Below are 16,551 nucleotides of genomic sequence, written 5' to 3'. Positions count from 1 at the left end.
TAGCGACAGTGGAGAGGACAATTCCCTTTTTAACAAAAAGAAACCTCAAGCAGAATCAGGCTCAGTGTGAGTGGCCATCTGCCATGACTAACTGGGTGGCTTAGAAGACAGAGCACACACATAATAAAACAGAAACACTGGTCTAGGATACCTTTCTATGAGAAAGAAAAGTACTGGCAGTTGTGGCTCCTTTATGCCCCTTTTTCCACTGGCTCGATTTGGCCAGCCCGTAACAGCTCCGCACGTTGTGTGTTGCATTTCCATAGACCCGCTTTCGCTCCACTGAAGGGAACACCTGGAGGCACAGCTTTAAAGTTTCATGTGTCATGCTGCATTACCGCGAATAAATCACTGCCATGATGTGCGGTAAAAACCTTGGCTGGCCATTTGATCGGCTACATCAGCAAACACCTTTTCATTCCTTGTCGCCCCATCCAGCTGCCGCTGAATATTGCAGTCTGCTATGATCGGCAGAAAAGCTTGCACTTCGTCGTTGCCTCAAGGGTGACTTTTCCGGATAAATGTCCAGACTCCATCATATGTTTCTCTCACTCGCTTGAATGCACGTTTGAGAATACCGGTTGTTTTTTTTTTTTTTAGGCTGGTCGACTCTTATGGCTGGCCGCGCCCACGGCCAATCAGTGAACAGCCGTTTGTTGTCGTCACGTACAGTACCTCGTTGGGCCCTGCTAAGAAGGAGGTACCAAAAAAGTAGGTACCGGTACTGAAATAACAGTAAGGGAAATGCCCTGAAAGCGAGCCGTGTCGGGCCAAATTGAGCCAGTGGAAAAGGGGCATTAGTGGCTTCATATACAGGTCCTTCTCAAAATATTAGCATATTGTGATAAAGTTCATTATTTTCCATAATGTCATGATGAAAATTTAACATTCATATATTTTAGATTCATTGCACACTAACTGAAATATTTCAGGTCTTTTATTGTCTTAATACGGATGATTTTGACATACAGTTAATGAAAACCCAAAATTCCTATCTCACAAAATTAGCATATCATTAAAAGGGTCTCTAAACGAGCTATGAACCTAATCATCTGAATCAACGAGTTAACTCTAAACACCTGCAAAAGATTCCTGAGGCCTTTAAAACTCCCAGCCTGGTTCATCACTCAAAACCCCAATCATGGATAAGACTGCCGACCTGACTGCTGTCCAGAACGCCACTATTGACACCCTCAAGCAAGAGGGTAAGACACAGAAAGAAATTTCTGAACGAATAGGCTGTTCCCAGAGTGCTGTATCAAGGCACCTCAGTGGGAAGTCTGTGGGAAGGAAAAAGTGTGGCAGAAAAAGCTGCACAACGAGAAGAGGTGACCGGACCCTGAGGAAGATTGTGGAGAAGGGCCAATTCCAGACCTTGGGGGACCTGCGGAAGCAGTGGACTGAGTCTGGAGTAGAAACATCCAGAGCCACCGTGCACAGGCGTGTGCAGGAAATGGGCTACAGGTGCCGCATTCCCCAGGTCAAGCCACTTTTGAACCAGAAACAGCGGCAGAAGCGCCTGACCTGGGTTACAGAGAACCAGCACTGGACTGTTGCTCAGTGGTCCAAAGTACTTTTTTCGGATGAAAGCAAATTCTGCATGTCATCCGGAAATCAAGGTGCCAGAGTCTGGAGGAAGACTGGGGAGAAGGAAATGCCAAAATGCCAGAAGTCCAGTGTCAAGTACCCACAGTCAGTGATGGTCTGGGGTGCCGTGTCAGCTGCTGGTGTTGGTCCACTGTGTTTTATCAAGGGCAGGGTCAATGCAGCTAGCTATCAGGAGATTTTGGAGCACTTCATGCTTCCATCTGCTGAAAAGCTTTATGGAGATGAAGATTTCATTTTTCAGCACGACCTGGCACCTGCTCACAGTGCCAAAACCACTGGTAAATAGTTTACTGACCATGGTATCACTGTGCTCAATTGGCCTGCCAACTCTCCTGACCTGAACCCCATAGAGAATCTGTGGGATATTGTGAAGAGAACGTTGAGAGACTCAAGACCCAACACTCTGGATGAGCTAAAGGCCGCTATCGAAGCATCCTGGGCCTCAATAAGACATCAGCAGTGCCACAGGCTGATTGCCTCCATGCCACGCCGCATTGAAGCAGTCATTTCTGCAAAAGGATTCCCGACCAAGTATTGAGTGCATAACTGTACATGATTATTTGAAGGTTGACGTTTTTTGTATTAAAAACACTTTTCTTTTATTGGTCGGATGAAATATGCTAATTTTGTGAGATAGGAATTTTGGGTTTTCATGAGCTGTATGCCAAAATCATTTGTATTAAGACAATAAAAGACCTGAAATATTTCAGTTAGTGTGCAATGAATCTAAAATATATGAATGTTAAATTTTCATCATGACATTATGGAAAATAATGAACTTTATCACAATATGCTAATATTTTGAGAAGGACCTGTATAGCATGGATGACCTTGAACTTTCTGCATCTGAACAAACAAACGCTAAGAACTTGACGAACACATTATTTTTTTAAAATATATATTCATGATAATAGATATGAGAGATTGTCTTAACCTTTCTGATCATTTGAAACATTTTTTTCCCAGGGTCAGACTTATTTCTATGTAAAACCAGCAAAAAGGAAATTATCATGAGACAATGAGTAGAGACTCAAATTCAGTTCACAAATATTAAGTCTACATGAAATATAAGATAAATTAGTACAATGTTCCACTGTTTGAGAAAAAAAGGATGTAAACTATAAATGATAATGGGTCTGATCTGGAGTAAAAAACATATTTGAGTTTTTTTTTTGGCCCTGGTCCAAAGATGCTATTCCTTTCTTCATCAGAATGATGAATAATAGGAGGCACGTTGTTGATGATCTTTTTAAAATGTTTATTTTTATACAAAGCATGAGAAAAGTGTTGCTATGACATTGTTGTTATTGTTTGTCATTCTATGTTTTTGTTTGTTTGTGTCAGTAGTGCCCCCTTCAGCTTCTAGTAGGTCAAAGCAAGTTTTTCATACAGCGCCTATCATATCAAACTCATTTCAAAGCGCTTCACAGGTCATCACAGTAAAGAAGGACAGAATATGGCAAAGCATAAAAGAAACTGATAAAGGCTATCCTTACTGGTTTTCCATGTAGGAAAGCTACTGTTTTTTCAAAATGATTGCTGAATTGAATTCCACTTAATGATTTTTGCATTAGTATCAATATTGAGTTTAAAATGTTTTTGTCATGGCAACTTAAATACCAATGAGATTAAATAATGAGGTAACCTTAGGATATTTTGGCCATGAAGGTGTAAAAAAAAAATCACTATATGAAAAAGAACAGAAAATCCATGATTCTAATCACCACCAAGGCCCCACCCCACTATTCATTAATTTCCATATAATAAATAATTGGTTTTGTAATCAATAATGAATAACTTCTAAGCAAATAAACTAACATTTAAAGGGTTAAAATCCTACTGGCAAAAGAGTTTTTAACAAGTTTGTGGAATAAAACCGAGTGATGTACAAAGGTTTAATAGCATATATTTGTGTTTGTCTGTATATTTACTACCCTCTAAAGGTATTTAAAGGGTAGTAAATTCGAGGAGTGTACACTGGTGACGTATTTAATCTGGAATCGTGAACAATAATTTGATCACCATGCTTGTGCATTAGTATGTCCGAAATCAAAATATCTTATTCCCCTGTTCTTGTTTTTGACACAGAGCACATCAGAAATTAATTTAGCATTTCTATTGTTATTGGGGGAGAAGAAAGAATTTTAATATATGTAGCCATAAGCATGACTTATTTTTCATTTAATTCAAGTAAAAAATACTTTATCCATCCCAAAGGGAAATAAACGTTGGAGCTCATTTTATGAAGGTTTCTTCAAAGAGCCGTTGTAGATGCTGATGGCTGTGGGCAGGAAGGATCTCCTGTAGCGCTCCGTCTTACAGCACATCTGAAGAAGCCTCTGACTGAAGACACTCTGTTGTTGTAGGACAGTCTCATGAAGAGGATGCTCAGGGTTCTCCGTAATGTTCTTCATTTTATGAAGAATCCTTCTTTCCACAATGATCTCCAGAGGTTCCAGATGAGTCCCCAGAACAGAGCCAGCCTTCTTTATCAGCTTAAAGTTGCAATATTCCTCAAGCTTACATTTTTATAAGTAACATTCTGTTTTGTTTACATGGCTGCTACATAGTCTTTTTTTTTTCTTTTCTTTTTTTAAATAGTTCATTTGTTTAGTTAGACATTGCATGGGGTTATCAGATGTGCAGAGCTGCAGAGATAATGAAAGAATAATGTTAATAATGTTCCTCACAGTGGCAAACGAGTCTTACAGTTGACTAACGGACATCCCAACCCCTTGCAAACGTATTCTCAGCTCTTTTTCCACATTTCGTCTTAGTAGAACAACAAATGTTTGTACTTTATTAGAATTCAATGTGATGGAGCAAGAAAACTGACATGAGATGCTTCTCTTGAAAAGGGATAGGCGAGTTGGTCAGAATTGATGGGAAGATGGGTAGAGCTAAATACAAGACGATACTGGAAGAAACGTGCAAAAGACTTGAGACTGCAGCAGAGGTTCACCTTCCAGCAAGACAAACGCCCTAAACAAATAGCCAGAACTACAATGGAATGGTTTAGATTATTGGTCCTCAGGGCCAACTGTCCTTGTAGCTTGAGCTACTAGTTTTCAGATGTGCAAAGCTAGTGACCTGCTGCTTGGAGCTGTTTTTACTCTTATTTGAGGTGCTAGTCAGAGCATGATCCCACAACTTTAATTCAATTATTTTTGTAGTCCAATGAACCAGCCACATCTATATATTTACACAAGCCATGACAGCAATGGACAACAAATATCAAGACCTCAATGCAAGTTCATTTGAAGGAGCTGTATTTGTTACAGCAATCGGGTGTATGTACAAAGTTCAGTTTTGTTTTCTATTTAAATCAATTTTGATTTCCAATCACTTTTCACAAAGTTTGGTCCGATTCACTTCATGAAGGCAAGAGAATCAAAAGGAACTGAGAATCTGGTGTTTTACCAAAGATAACCTCCAAAGACAGGATGCAGAAACGACAGGTTTTGCCTGATTTACCTCATTGTGTTTTGTGATTGAAACAGTGGGTTGGACTGCAGTTCCTACGGTATCAGGCAGGCATTGATGCTAATAATTGCAGCAATTGGTAGTTCTACAGAAAAACTCTGAGGGACCCAAGCAAAGACTACTACACAAGATGGATAATTACTGTGTTGCCGAACTGTAAGATTTCTGTATTTGCATCACTGTAGATTCCAGGCTTCTGTGAAGGGGGGATCGGTTCAACTATCCCTGGCGTAGAAGGCCATGTGAACTGTGACGTTCTGGTTGGTTACAAGGCTGTGTATCGGGTTTGTTTTGGAATGGCCATGTTCTTCTTACTGTTCTCTTTGCTCATGATCAAAGTAAAGAGCAGCCAAGACCCCCGAGCTGCACTCCATAATGGGTAAGTCTCTTTCTATCAAGGTCTTTCACATCATCATTTTGTGTGTGTGTATGGATGTGTCTGCTTATCCGGGACTGGGTTGCTGGGGCAGCAGTCTAAACAGACGCCCAGACTTCGCTCTCCCCAGGCACTTCCTCCAGCTCCTCTGGGCAAAGCCTGAGGCGTTCCCAGGCCAGCTGAGAGACAGTGTTTCCAGCGTGTCCTAGGCCATGCCAACGGCCACCCCTGGTGGGAGATACCTGGAACACCTCCCGAGGGAGGCGTACAGGGGTCAACTGAAACGGCGGCCACACCGATTTGTCTGTTAATCTCATGCTCCATTTTCCCCTCACTCGTGAAAAGACCCCCGAGATACTTGAACTCCTCCACTTGAGGCAGAAACTTTCCTCCAGCCCGGAGAGGGCAAGCAACCTTTCTCCTGTCGAGAACCATGGCCTCAGACTTGGAGAAGCTGATCCTCATCTCCGCTGCTTCGAACTCGGCTGCAAACTGCCCCAGTTCGTGCTGTAGGTCTTAGCTTAAGGGGGCCAGCAGGACCATGTCATATGCAAAAAGGAGAGAAGAAATCCACTCTTCACAAAAGCAAGCCCCCTCTAGCCCTTGGCTGCACCTAGAAATCCTCTCCATGAAAGTTATGAACAGGACCTCTCCAGGCTGGAGGGAACTTCCTGCCTCAAGTGGTGAAGTTAAAGTATCTTGACATCTTTTCACAAGTGAGGGGAAAATGGAGCGTAAGATCAACAGACAGATGGGTGTGTGTGTATATGTAATAATATAATACAATATACAGGGGGACAATATACGGTATACAATATTAACCAATAGAGGAGACATGCACTATATCGGGTTATAGTGCTAATTTCCACCTGTAGTCCCTCACCCAGCTAGTACATACAAACAAAACAAAATATAAATAAATATATAAAAACAGCCGGATGCTATTCAGTAAGTATAAAACACAATTAAAAAGAAAACGCCATCAGATATCCAATGCACGAGCATACACACACACCCCCTATAGTCAAATTATAACCTCATACTCTACTACGGATGCCAATCACTAACAACACATCCTCTTTCATTCAAAAAAAGAAGAGAAAAAAAGTAAATGAAGATTCTAAAATGGAAAAATGTTTAGTCATTTCACATTTTTTCTTAACTATAATTCCATGTGTATTCCTTCACAGCTTTGTTGCTTTTGGCGAGAATCTACAATGCAAATAGTCATGAAAATAAGGAAACCCATTAAGTGACAAAGTGTATCTAAAACTTTTGACCGGAAGTGTGTATATGTAAATACCAGTTTAAATCCAGACACTTTTGCTCAATTTGAACTGTAATTAGCATTGGCCTTATTGACTGGTATCCGTATTTCTGTTTTTGTTTTGTTACAGATTTTGGTTCTTCAAGTGTGCCGCAGCCCTTGGCATTACTATTGGATCATTTTTTATTTCAGAAGGACCTTTTACTACTGGTAACTCTTGATTTCCATTCTTTAATTAAAATTAGTAGTTATTGCTTAATTTTGATTTTGCCTTCTAAATACAATAATGCAGCAATTCAAATCACATACCAAAGTCAATCTGGTTATTTTTATTGGCTGCGTTGTCTTTCAGAACATACAGTTTGGGTTGCCTATAACTAACTGGCCTATAACTTCGGAGCCTTCACCTGAGCATTTTTGTCTGGCTCAATATCTAGACCTGCATGATGCAGGCTGTCCAAATGTGTCAAGTGCTTTATATACAAGCAAGCTTGTGCTCAGTCCTTAGTGTGCTATTATCCCTCTGATATACTGTGAAACAACGTGTTTCTTGGATTAGCTTGGAACATCCTCTCAAGACTCTGCTCTGTTTGGACACATGGATTGATGTGCTGCTGTTGTCCTTTTTTTTTTTTTTGGATCATGTCATTATATCACGCTTATTCAGCACTCCCATTTGACCCTATAACCTCATCATGGTTACGGGTCGGAGTACCTCCAAAAGTGCATCAGAGGTGCAGCATCCCCATTCCACATTCGGATCTGATTGTGAGGCGTAAAGACCATGTATATAGCCACATTCATATCCAGTTTAATTACATCCTAGTGATAATACAGCCATCAGTTTGTGCAGGGCGCTGTGGGGTCTATTGCCTTTCTCCAGCAGTCATTGGGCGAGAGACGGGGTACATCTTGGACCAAGTGACTAGTCAAACAACCATGCACACACTCACATTGATATCTGAGGGCAGTTTTAGATACACATGCAATTTCTTTTGTCATAAACTTGTTGTTTTGTGAATGTTTTTGTATTTTAATAAATATTGCGACATACTATACGTCTGATCCACTGCCCCTTTTAGATCGTACCTTAGTTCTGTGATCTACACTTGTTCTTCATGCTTCACAGTCCACTGTAAGATCCCCACACGGAATGGGAGGATTGTATTCAACCCCAGGAACTTGTTACAGACACAGAACCACTATGAACGGAGTAAGGAGTAATACAGGATTGCGGACTGAGTGTAACGTAATCTAACCATACAAAGACCACAGCAGAAGCGGCAGCATGTTCGTACGTCCAGAGAACCCAGACCATCCTTCAGTGTACGTCTAACATGAGAAATACATTCATCAGCAGAAACTGAGGCACATACATGTTGAGGATAGAATACAGCTTTCCTTGTATTTAAGGTATTGAAATCATTTGAACAGCCACCATGAGGACCATGACATAGAGCTCAGCCGGATACAGGAAATATCCCTGGCAAACATTCGCTCAGTTGAATACTGTGAACCGTAAGGCATGCCTTTGATTCTGCAATTCCAGCTGTGAGGTCTAAAAAAACATCCTGTGAGCTCAGTGAATTGACGTGTGTTATGTAAAAGGATAAAAAGATCATTTAGTTCTCCTTCTTGCTATGTTCTGCAGTGTGGTTCTACATTGGAATGGCAGGAGCTTTTTGCTTCATCCTCATCCAGCTGGTTTTACTCATTGACTTTGCTCATTCCTGGAATGAGTCCTGGGTGGAGAAGATGGAAGAGGGCAACTCCCGCTGTTGGTATGCAGGTAGGATAATAGCTTTATAGGTTTGAACATACAAAACAGCATAAAAAGTAATAAACACGTTAATTGATGACCTAAAAGAAAGGGGATTATCAGTTGACATTTCTAATATTGAAACTAAGAATATATTTTCATTTGGTGTACATGGATGGATATTAATGCCTACAAATACCCATAAAGTACAAAGTAAATGATGATAAAAATGATCATAATATATAAACGGACTGTGCAGTGCCTTGCAAAAAGACATTGTGTGGTTTACTACTACAAGAACAAGAACAAATTTCTGTATTTTAATTAGCATTTTTGTTATAAACCAACACAAAGTAACAAATGGGTTTTCTGTCAGGATTGTCCGGAAGTCCCTGTCCCTTTTTTGTGGCTTTAGGTTGCTTAGAGGGAACATTTTGACAGTTATCTGTACATATTCACCAAACAGAAGTTCAGATTACTACATCATTCTTAATGTTTCTGGATGGGTTTCTCAAAGGGTTACATCTAGGGCATCTGTAGTGCACTGGAGGGACTGAAGTACCCATTTAGAAGTACCCATGTACATAATTATGATGCTTCAGGGATGTGATTGGGAGGGTCAGCATCTTTGATCTGAATAAAGCTGTGTTTTGTTGTTGGACGACTGTGGAAACCTTATGGTTAGGCTAGGCGCAATAACCTTCTTTGTATTTATTTTTTAGGCAGATTTGTTTTTTATTCATTTGTTTTATTGGCACTAGTTGCCTTTATTGTTCAGTAATCAGACAGGAAAGAAAATGGAGAGAGAATGGGAAGATGTGCAGCAATAGCCCAAGACCAGGAAGAATAAACTTCTGTGTGGATACCACCATCCCCACCAGAACCGTGAGATGCTTCACCAATAACAAACCTTGGATCACCAGTGACCTGAAGGACCTGCTTAACAAGAAAAAAAGAGCCTTCAGAGAGAAAGACAGGGAATTATTGAGGAGTTTACAGAAGCAACTTAAAGTCAAGATAAGAGACAGCAAGGAGGTGTACAAGAAGAAGCTGGAGAGCAAGCACTAGCTAAACAATATAATAATAATAATACAATAATCATCTTTATTAGGCATTGCACATGTACATTACAACGAAATTTGTCCTCTGCATTTAACCCATCCCTCACAGGGAGCAGTGGGCTGCCGTTGTGCGGCGCCTGGGGAGCATTCTGGGGCTAAGGGTCTTGCTCAGGGACCCAGATTGGCTATCTGTGGGATACGAACCTGACCCCTTGTGTCCCCCCTGTTCTAACCACTAGGCCACCACTCCCCAGGGGTTAGGGTAGGGTTAGGTGTTATCAGAGATGTGTGGTCAGGGATGAAGATCACAAGCTTCAAGCAGAACTAAGATCGGACAGATGGAGGTCTGGACAGAACCAATGAACTGAACACATTCTTCAATAGGTTCAGTTCAGAAAGAAGCTCAGCATCCTCCTCTCCTGCTCACAGTCAAACAGACATTCCACCTTCCTTTGACCCACAGCTTTTCGGACGCACCTCAAATGTTTTATCTTCCACCTCAGCCATGGAAAACCTTTGCTTCTGTTGGGATTATGATTATTGATTAATTAATATTTATCAATAATTATAATTAAAAATCATAATTTGAGAAAATTTATTTATTAACCAAAATCCTCATTTATGAATCGAGACCAGAGATGTCTTCTGGTGTTGTAATTGTGGCTTAACGCCTTTGATAATTACCACGGTTAAATACTCTGTAATAATTAATAACTATTACCAGAGATGTCACTGTTTAATCGACAGTTTCTGCCGAAACGTGTGGAACCTTATTTTGACTGACGAATCACTCTTACACACAATAAACACAAACGACTTCTCTTTATCTACGTGAATCTTTATTGAATCAACCACCTGATCCACCTCGCTATTCCGATTCAATAAATCAAACATGCATGAAAAGCAAAGCTTTTAAAGGGTCCACCTTTATTTATGCTTTCCGTGACGTCAGACTTGGGATGCCCCGTCATGTCAGCCACGTTGGCCGCTGGGATTCGTAGTAGCGGGCTATCCTGGGATACAAAATGGCCGATAACGCCAAACGGCCTGGTAGCGTTCAGCAACGTGGAAATGGTCCAATATTCAGCACAACATATGGTCCAACACTTCTACATGTTTGCCTTAAACCATATCAGAAGATGCTGATGCTCCCTTTGCCTCCATCTTCCACCTGTGTGTCTCAAGAAGTCAGGTGAAGAGACAACTGGAAAGACTGAACCGGAATAAGGCTGCAGGTCCAGATCATGTCAGCTCTAGAGTCCTGAAGGCCTGTGCAGAGCAGCTCTCTGGGATTCTGCAGCACCTCTTCAACCTTAGCCTGGCCCAGAAGAAGGTTCAGATGTTGTGGAAGACCTCCTGTCTTGTTCCGGTACCAAAGAAAACTCACCCATCAGTCCTTAATGACTATAGACCTGTTGCCCTGACATCTCACATCATGAATGTCCTAGAGAGACTCCTGTTGGCCCACCTGAGTAAGCAAACAGTAAACCATCAGGACCCCCTTCAGTTTGCTTATCGCTGTGGAGTTGGAGTTGAAGATGCAATCATACACCTGCTTCAACAAACCCACTGTCATCTGGACAAAGCCAGCAGCACTGTGAGGATCATGTTCTTTGATTTCTCCAGAACATTTAATACAATCCAACCTGATTTTCTTTGTCAGAAACTCCAGAAGACTCAGGTGGAGGCCTCAACAATCTCCTGGATCAAAGACTACCTGACAAACAGACCACAGTTTGTGAGACTGAAGGGTTGTGAGTCTAACCAGGTAGTCAGCAGCACAGGAGCACCACATGGGACTGTATTCTCACCATTCCTTTTTACTCTGTACACCTCAGACCTCCAGTACAAGACAAACTCTTGTCATTGGAAGATGGAAAAATGAAAACAAAAAAAACACAAAGAAGAAAGTCTGCTTCTTCTGGGTTTCTGTTGCTACTTTGGTGTCTAAATGTAGCTGTGTGCCTGTGCCTCTTCACTTCTTCGTGTGTTTTGTTGTCAGATTCGTGCTCTTACACTATTTTTCTTCTACTCACATGCACTGCTCTTACGTCATATGCCATGCTGGAAACGGCACACATTTATACGGCAACCAAACTGCTACTGGGTCCAGATAAACTGTGCCAAAACTGGCAGTTGTAACTGTTGCTGGGTATTGTTCTTGGTTTTTATGCTACGGGAGGGAAGTGGAGACATTAGGATAGATACCTGCCAGGCGTTTTAATGAATGGTCAGGAATGCACATTTCTGAAAGAACCCAATAGGTTTTATTCTGCATAAGTAGTGTACCATATTAACTGTATTCATTTATATGGGTTTTAAACATTTAGCAAATATTGTTTTACTATTTTGATTGAGTAGAAGCTGATGGAAATCGGTTTTAAGTTTTATTCATACTTTGCAGACAAAAGAAATGGTTCAAATTTTTTTTAAGAGAAAGATGAATGAAGTTCCAAGTAATATGTTTGTCTTTTTTTGCCTTTATCCAATATTAATTAGAATTAATATTGATAATTCTTATAACATTTTGATGGACTTAAAATGTTGTTAAAAATATTAACAGTATTAATGTCCAACTGGTCAGCTTGTACAGCAGTCAGAAAAAAATATAGATTTTCACAAATTGGATTTTTTTGCACAAATTAGCTTTATAGATCTTATGTAGCAACGGTGGTAGTGGTTCGTCCTGTAACCGGTGGGTTGCTGGTTCGAACCCACATTTTGCTGTTTCAATCGTTGTGTCCTTGACCAAAACACTGCAGCTGCTTTGCTTGCAGATAGTAGTAAGAGGGACCGGTGGTGCCGATTGTATAGCAGCCTCACTTCTGTCAGTCTGCTCCTGGGCAGCTGTGGCTACAATGTAGCCTACCACTGTCAGTGTGTGGATGAATACAACTACAGGCTAGTTACCATTTACCAAGTATTTACATTAATACATTACAGTATTTTATTTAATTTTATATCCATTCTTTAATCATTAATAGCCAATGGGTTTATTAAAATTCTTAATTGCTCCTTTTATTTTGAAAAGATCAGAAAGACAAAATGATAAAAAGTAGTCAATTTTCTTCTCGACATGAAAGGATAAAATAAAAATAGGAACTTCAGATAATGACTTAAATGATTGACTGTCCTTCCTTTTTTGCTAAAATAATTTTTTTTCCCTCCCTCTCTTGAGATGGGGGCTTGTGGAAAATTGTTCCTCAAAAGGGGAACTTGACCTAAAAACTTGGGAACCACTAACCAATTCAATACAGTTTCTTTATATAGCGTCTGTTCACAGCAAATGTTATCTCCAGGCACTTTCAGAAAAATAGTCAGATAAAAACTCAATCCAATCATGCAGAAGGATTCGAGTCAATTACATACATTTCAATTTGATCCTAGTGATCAAACAATGCAGTCAACGTCAATTTTTTTTTTTTTTTTTCAAATTTATTAAAACGTTTTATCCATTATGTCCTTCAGCTGTCAAAGCCTATATCAGCATAACCATTTAAATCCCGCATTAAACAGGTTTCTAGGTGTCAAGTGGTTCCCACTTTTTTGGGGTTACACTGCAGGTTTCCCCCACTTAAAAAGGCAATAGGATTCAAAATGGATGTCACTCAATGACCCAGAAACTATTTTTTTCTTTTCTTTTCTTCCTTTCCTTTATTTTTTAAAGTTAACAGGTGGTCAGAATAGGTGAAAAACATTAAACACAAAGAAAACACAAGAGTTAAGCAAAACCTGATTAACCAAATTTAACTGATCAAAATTAATTAGCCTTTAAATGATTAATTATTCTTGAAACTAAGTATAACATATCCAAATTAAACACCCAAAAATCAAACAAATATATTTAAAGCACTAAATATCAGTTTCTACATGTATTCAAATACAGTCCACAGCTCACCGGCTCCTTCCTTTCCTTGAAACAAGCTTTCTCAGTCCTGCAGTGTCCAATTCCCAGCACCTCTCACATTTCTAGCAGCTCCTGTGTTAGTGAGTACCTCCAAACAAATCATTTAATCATCTCCACCTGGAGCAAACAGCCTGTTGCCACCAGGCTGGGAGACACACCCAGACCTGCACTCAGCCAGAAAGGGGCGGGGCCTGAAGCTCAGCTCAATACTAGGATTTCCTTCTTTCACCTCCAGAACATTGCCAACATTAGAAATATCCTGTCCAGGAGTTATGCTGAAAAACTAGTCCATGCATTTGTTACTTCAAGGCTGGACTATTGTAATTCTTTACTATCAGGATGTCCACAAAATTCAGTTAAAAGCCTTCAGCTGATTCAAAATGCTACAGCAAGAGTTCTGATGAAAATTAAAAAGAGAGATCATATTTCTCCTATTTTAGCTTCCTTTCATTGGCTCCCTGTTAAATCCAGAATAGAATTTAAAATTCTCCTCCTCACATATAAAGCCCTTAATGATTTAGCTCCATCATACATCAGAGATCTGATTGGTCCATATGTTCCTAACAGAGCACTTTGTTCTCAGACTGCAGGTTTACTGGTGGTTCCTAGAGTCTCTAGAAGTAGAATGGGAGGCAGATCCTTTAGTTATCAGGCTCCTCTCCTGTGGAACCAGCTCCCAGTTTTAGTCTGTGAGGCAGACACCCTGTCTACTTTTAAGGCTTTTAAGGGCGAGGACAGCTGGCATCGAACATCGAAAGGCATCAGGGGATGCACCGCCTGAATTTGGACACAGCCATAGTTAAGAATCATCTGTACAACAGTTAAAATATTTCCCATGCCGTCTGGTAATCTTACCAAGTGGAAGCATATACAGACCCATTCAATAACACATATGTTTTCTTTTTATTTTAATTTATTGCCTTTCTTAGTGTAACTCTTCCAGAACAAACATGTACCATGTCATTTAATAATATCAACTTAGGTCAGGATTGACTGTCCCTGAATGTTATATACACTACTCAAAAAAAATAAAGGGAAGACTTAAACAACACAATATAACTCCAAGTAAATCAAACTTCTGTGAAATCAAACTGTCCACTTAGGAAGCAACACTGATTGACAATCAATTTCACATCTTGTTGTTCAAATGGAAAAGACAACAGGATGAAATCTTTGGCGATTATCAAGACACTCAATAAAGGAGTGGTTCTGCAGGTGGGGACCACAGACCACTTCTCAGTACCTTTGCTTTCTGGCTGATGTTTTGGTCACTTTTTAATGTTGGTGGTGTTTTCACACTCGTGGTAGCATGAGACGGACTCTACAACCCACACAAGTGGCTCAGGTGGTGCAGCTCATCCAGGATGGCACATCAATGCGAGCTGTGGCAAGAAGGTTTGCTGTGTCTCAGCGTAGTGTCCAGAGCCTGGAGGTGCTACCAGGAGACAGGCCAGTACACCAGGAGACGTGGAGGAGGCCGTAGGAGGGCAACAACCCAGCAGCAGGACCGCTACCTCCGCCTTTGTGCAAGGAGGAACAAGAGGAGCACTGCCAGAGCCCTGCAAAATGACCTCCAGCAGGCCACAAATGTGCATGTGTCTGCAGAAACGGTTAGAAACCAACTCCATGAGGATGGTATGAGGGCCTGACGTCCACAAATGGGGGTTGTGCTCACAGCCCAACACCGTGCAGGACACCGTGGAGAGAGATCTGCTGCCTGCAACATCCTTCAGCATGACCGGTTTGGCAGTTGGTCAGTAATGGTGTGGGATGGCATTTCTTTGGAGGGCCGCATGGCCTTAGACAAAGTCAAATCTGTGTTACATATTGTAACCATCCATTACAGATGTTTAAATTTCTCAACCTCCAATCTTATTGACACCGTTAATTTCTCCAAAAACATAAATACTTAACAAGACAGCTGTCAATAAATACATGCATGTATTTACATTTACACGTTATATTAGCAATTGTTTACATTAGATCAATTAGTTCAGTTACTGGGCTATATATATTAACTAAGGTATTCTAAACCAAACAATTAAACATTAAATGCACCAAACTAAGCAACAAATATAGCTTTGGTGTACTCTGTACATTGTAGAACAAAAACAGGAAAAATCAGGATGCTTGAAACGAATAGTAAAGTCGTTTTAACTTGTTTAACTTCCACAGAATGAGTTGTTATGGACTTGCTTCCTCATTTATCACTGGCTTTTATTGCACGATCTGCGTATGGTTCTTGGAGCACCTCCAGGCTTCGCAGCGGAACAGAGATCAGAAGGGTGGAGAAGTTTGCGGCTGAACCAGAGCAGATACACTGTAAATCCAGGGTTACTGTATGGACGACGCTGAGTGATGCAACCGGAAGCGAAGCTGAGCAGCATGGAGTAGCAGCAGGCACAATGGATGATTCAAGATTTGAAGACACTACCTGGTGTCATTTTTTTCTTAAACTTTATATTTGAATAAATGTTTCTATCATATTGTATATATTTATTAATAAGAATAATAAAACATTTGGATTTTTAATTGACAATATATGCAGATATCTAAATGTACTTTTGTGACGAGGAAGTGTTCTTACCAGGGGAGGCATCAAAAATATTGCTGTTATAAGTTCCTTTCTAATTGTTTTTGGGGAAATACTATCCCCTAGTTGCTGGTTGCAGTCCACCAAGATATTTCTGTGCTATGCAACCCCAACCATCAACATTTTTGAGGGCCAGGGCCCACAACAGGTTTGCCAATTATCAGTGTAGTCCACGTCGTTTTCAGGACACAACCTAGACAACTAGTGATTAAATGACAGCATGTGGCTACACGTGGTCAGATCAGGGAGGGGGACCAGCGAAAATTACGGAGTCCAATTTTATTTTAGCAAACTTGCATACTGAAGCAACACTGATTTTAGTTGCCTTCAATTGGTGTCACCAGGTGTCAGTATGACCAGAGTGAATAACAATCTTCCTGTATTTACACTTATCTTTAGCCAGCAGTTTCAGGTATAAGTAGATGTTGCCTGTTATGGCCCCTGGGTTTTGACTGATGTCTCCAATGCTTTTCAGCAGGGAGGTTGCTGAGTCAGGA

At 40.5% G+C, this 16,551-nt stretch overlaps 1 protein-coding gene across 1 annotated transcript in view; it reads left to right on the top strand.

The window, feature by feature from the left end:
• serinc1 (serine incorporator 1) overlaps window positions 1-16,551 on the top strand; it is a 42,610-nt gene that overhangs the window by 17,452 nt on the left and 8,607 nt on the right. Inside the window, exons 3-5 of the mRNA XM_047388162.1 lie at window positions 5,277-5,470; window positions 6,865-6,944; window positions 8,386-8,523. Coding sequence (XP_047244118.1) covers window positions 5,277-5,470; window positions 6,865-6,944; window positions 8,386-8,523 — 412 coding nt within the window. The remainder of the gene's footprint in view (window positions 1-5,276; window positions 5,471-6,864; window positions 6,945-8,385; window positions 8,524-16,551) is intronic.

The sequence above is a fragment of the Girardinichthys multiradiatus genome, chromosome 15 (genome assembly GCF_021462225.1).
Source record: "Girardinichthys multiradiatus isolate DD_20200921_A chromosome 15, DD_fGirMul_XY1, whole genome shotgun sequence".
Lineage (NCBI taxonomy): Eukaryota > Metazoa > Chordata > Actinopteri > Cyprinodontiformes > Goodeidae > Girardinichthys > Girardinichthys multiradiatus.
This window is presented reverse-complemented; position numbering and strand designations above follow the sequence as displayed.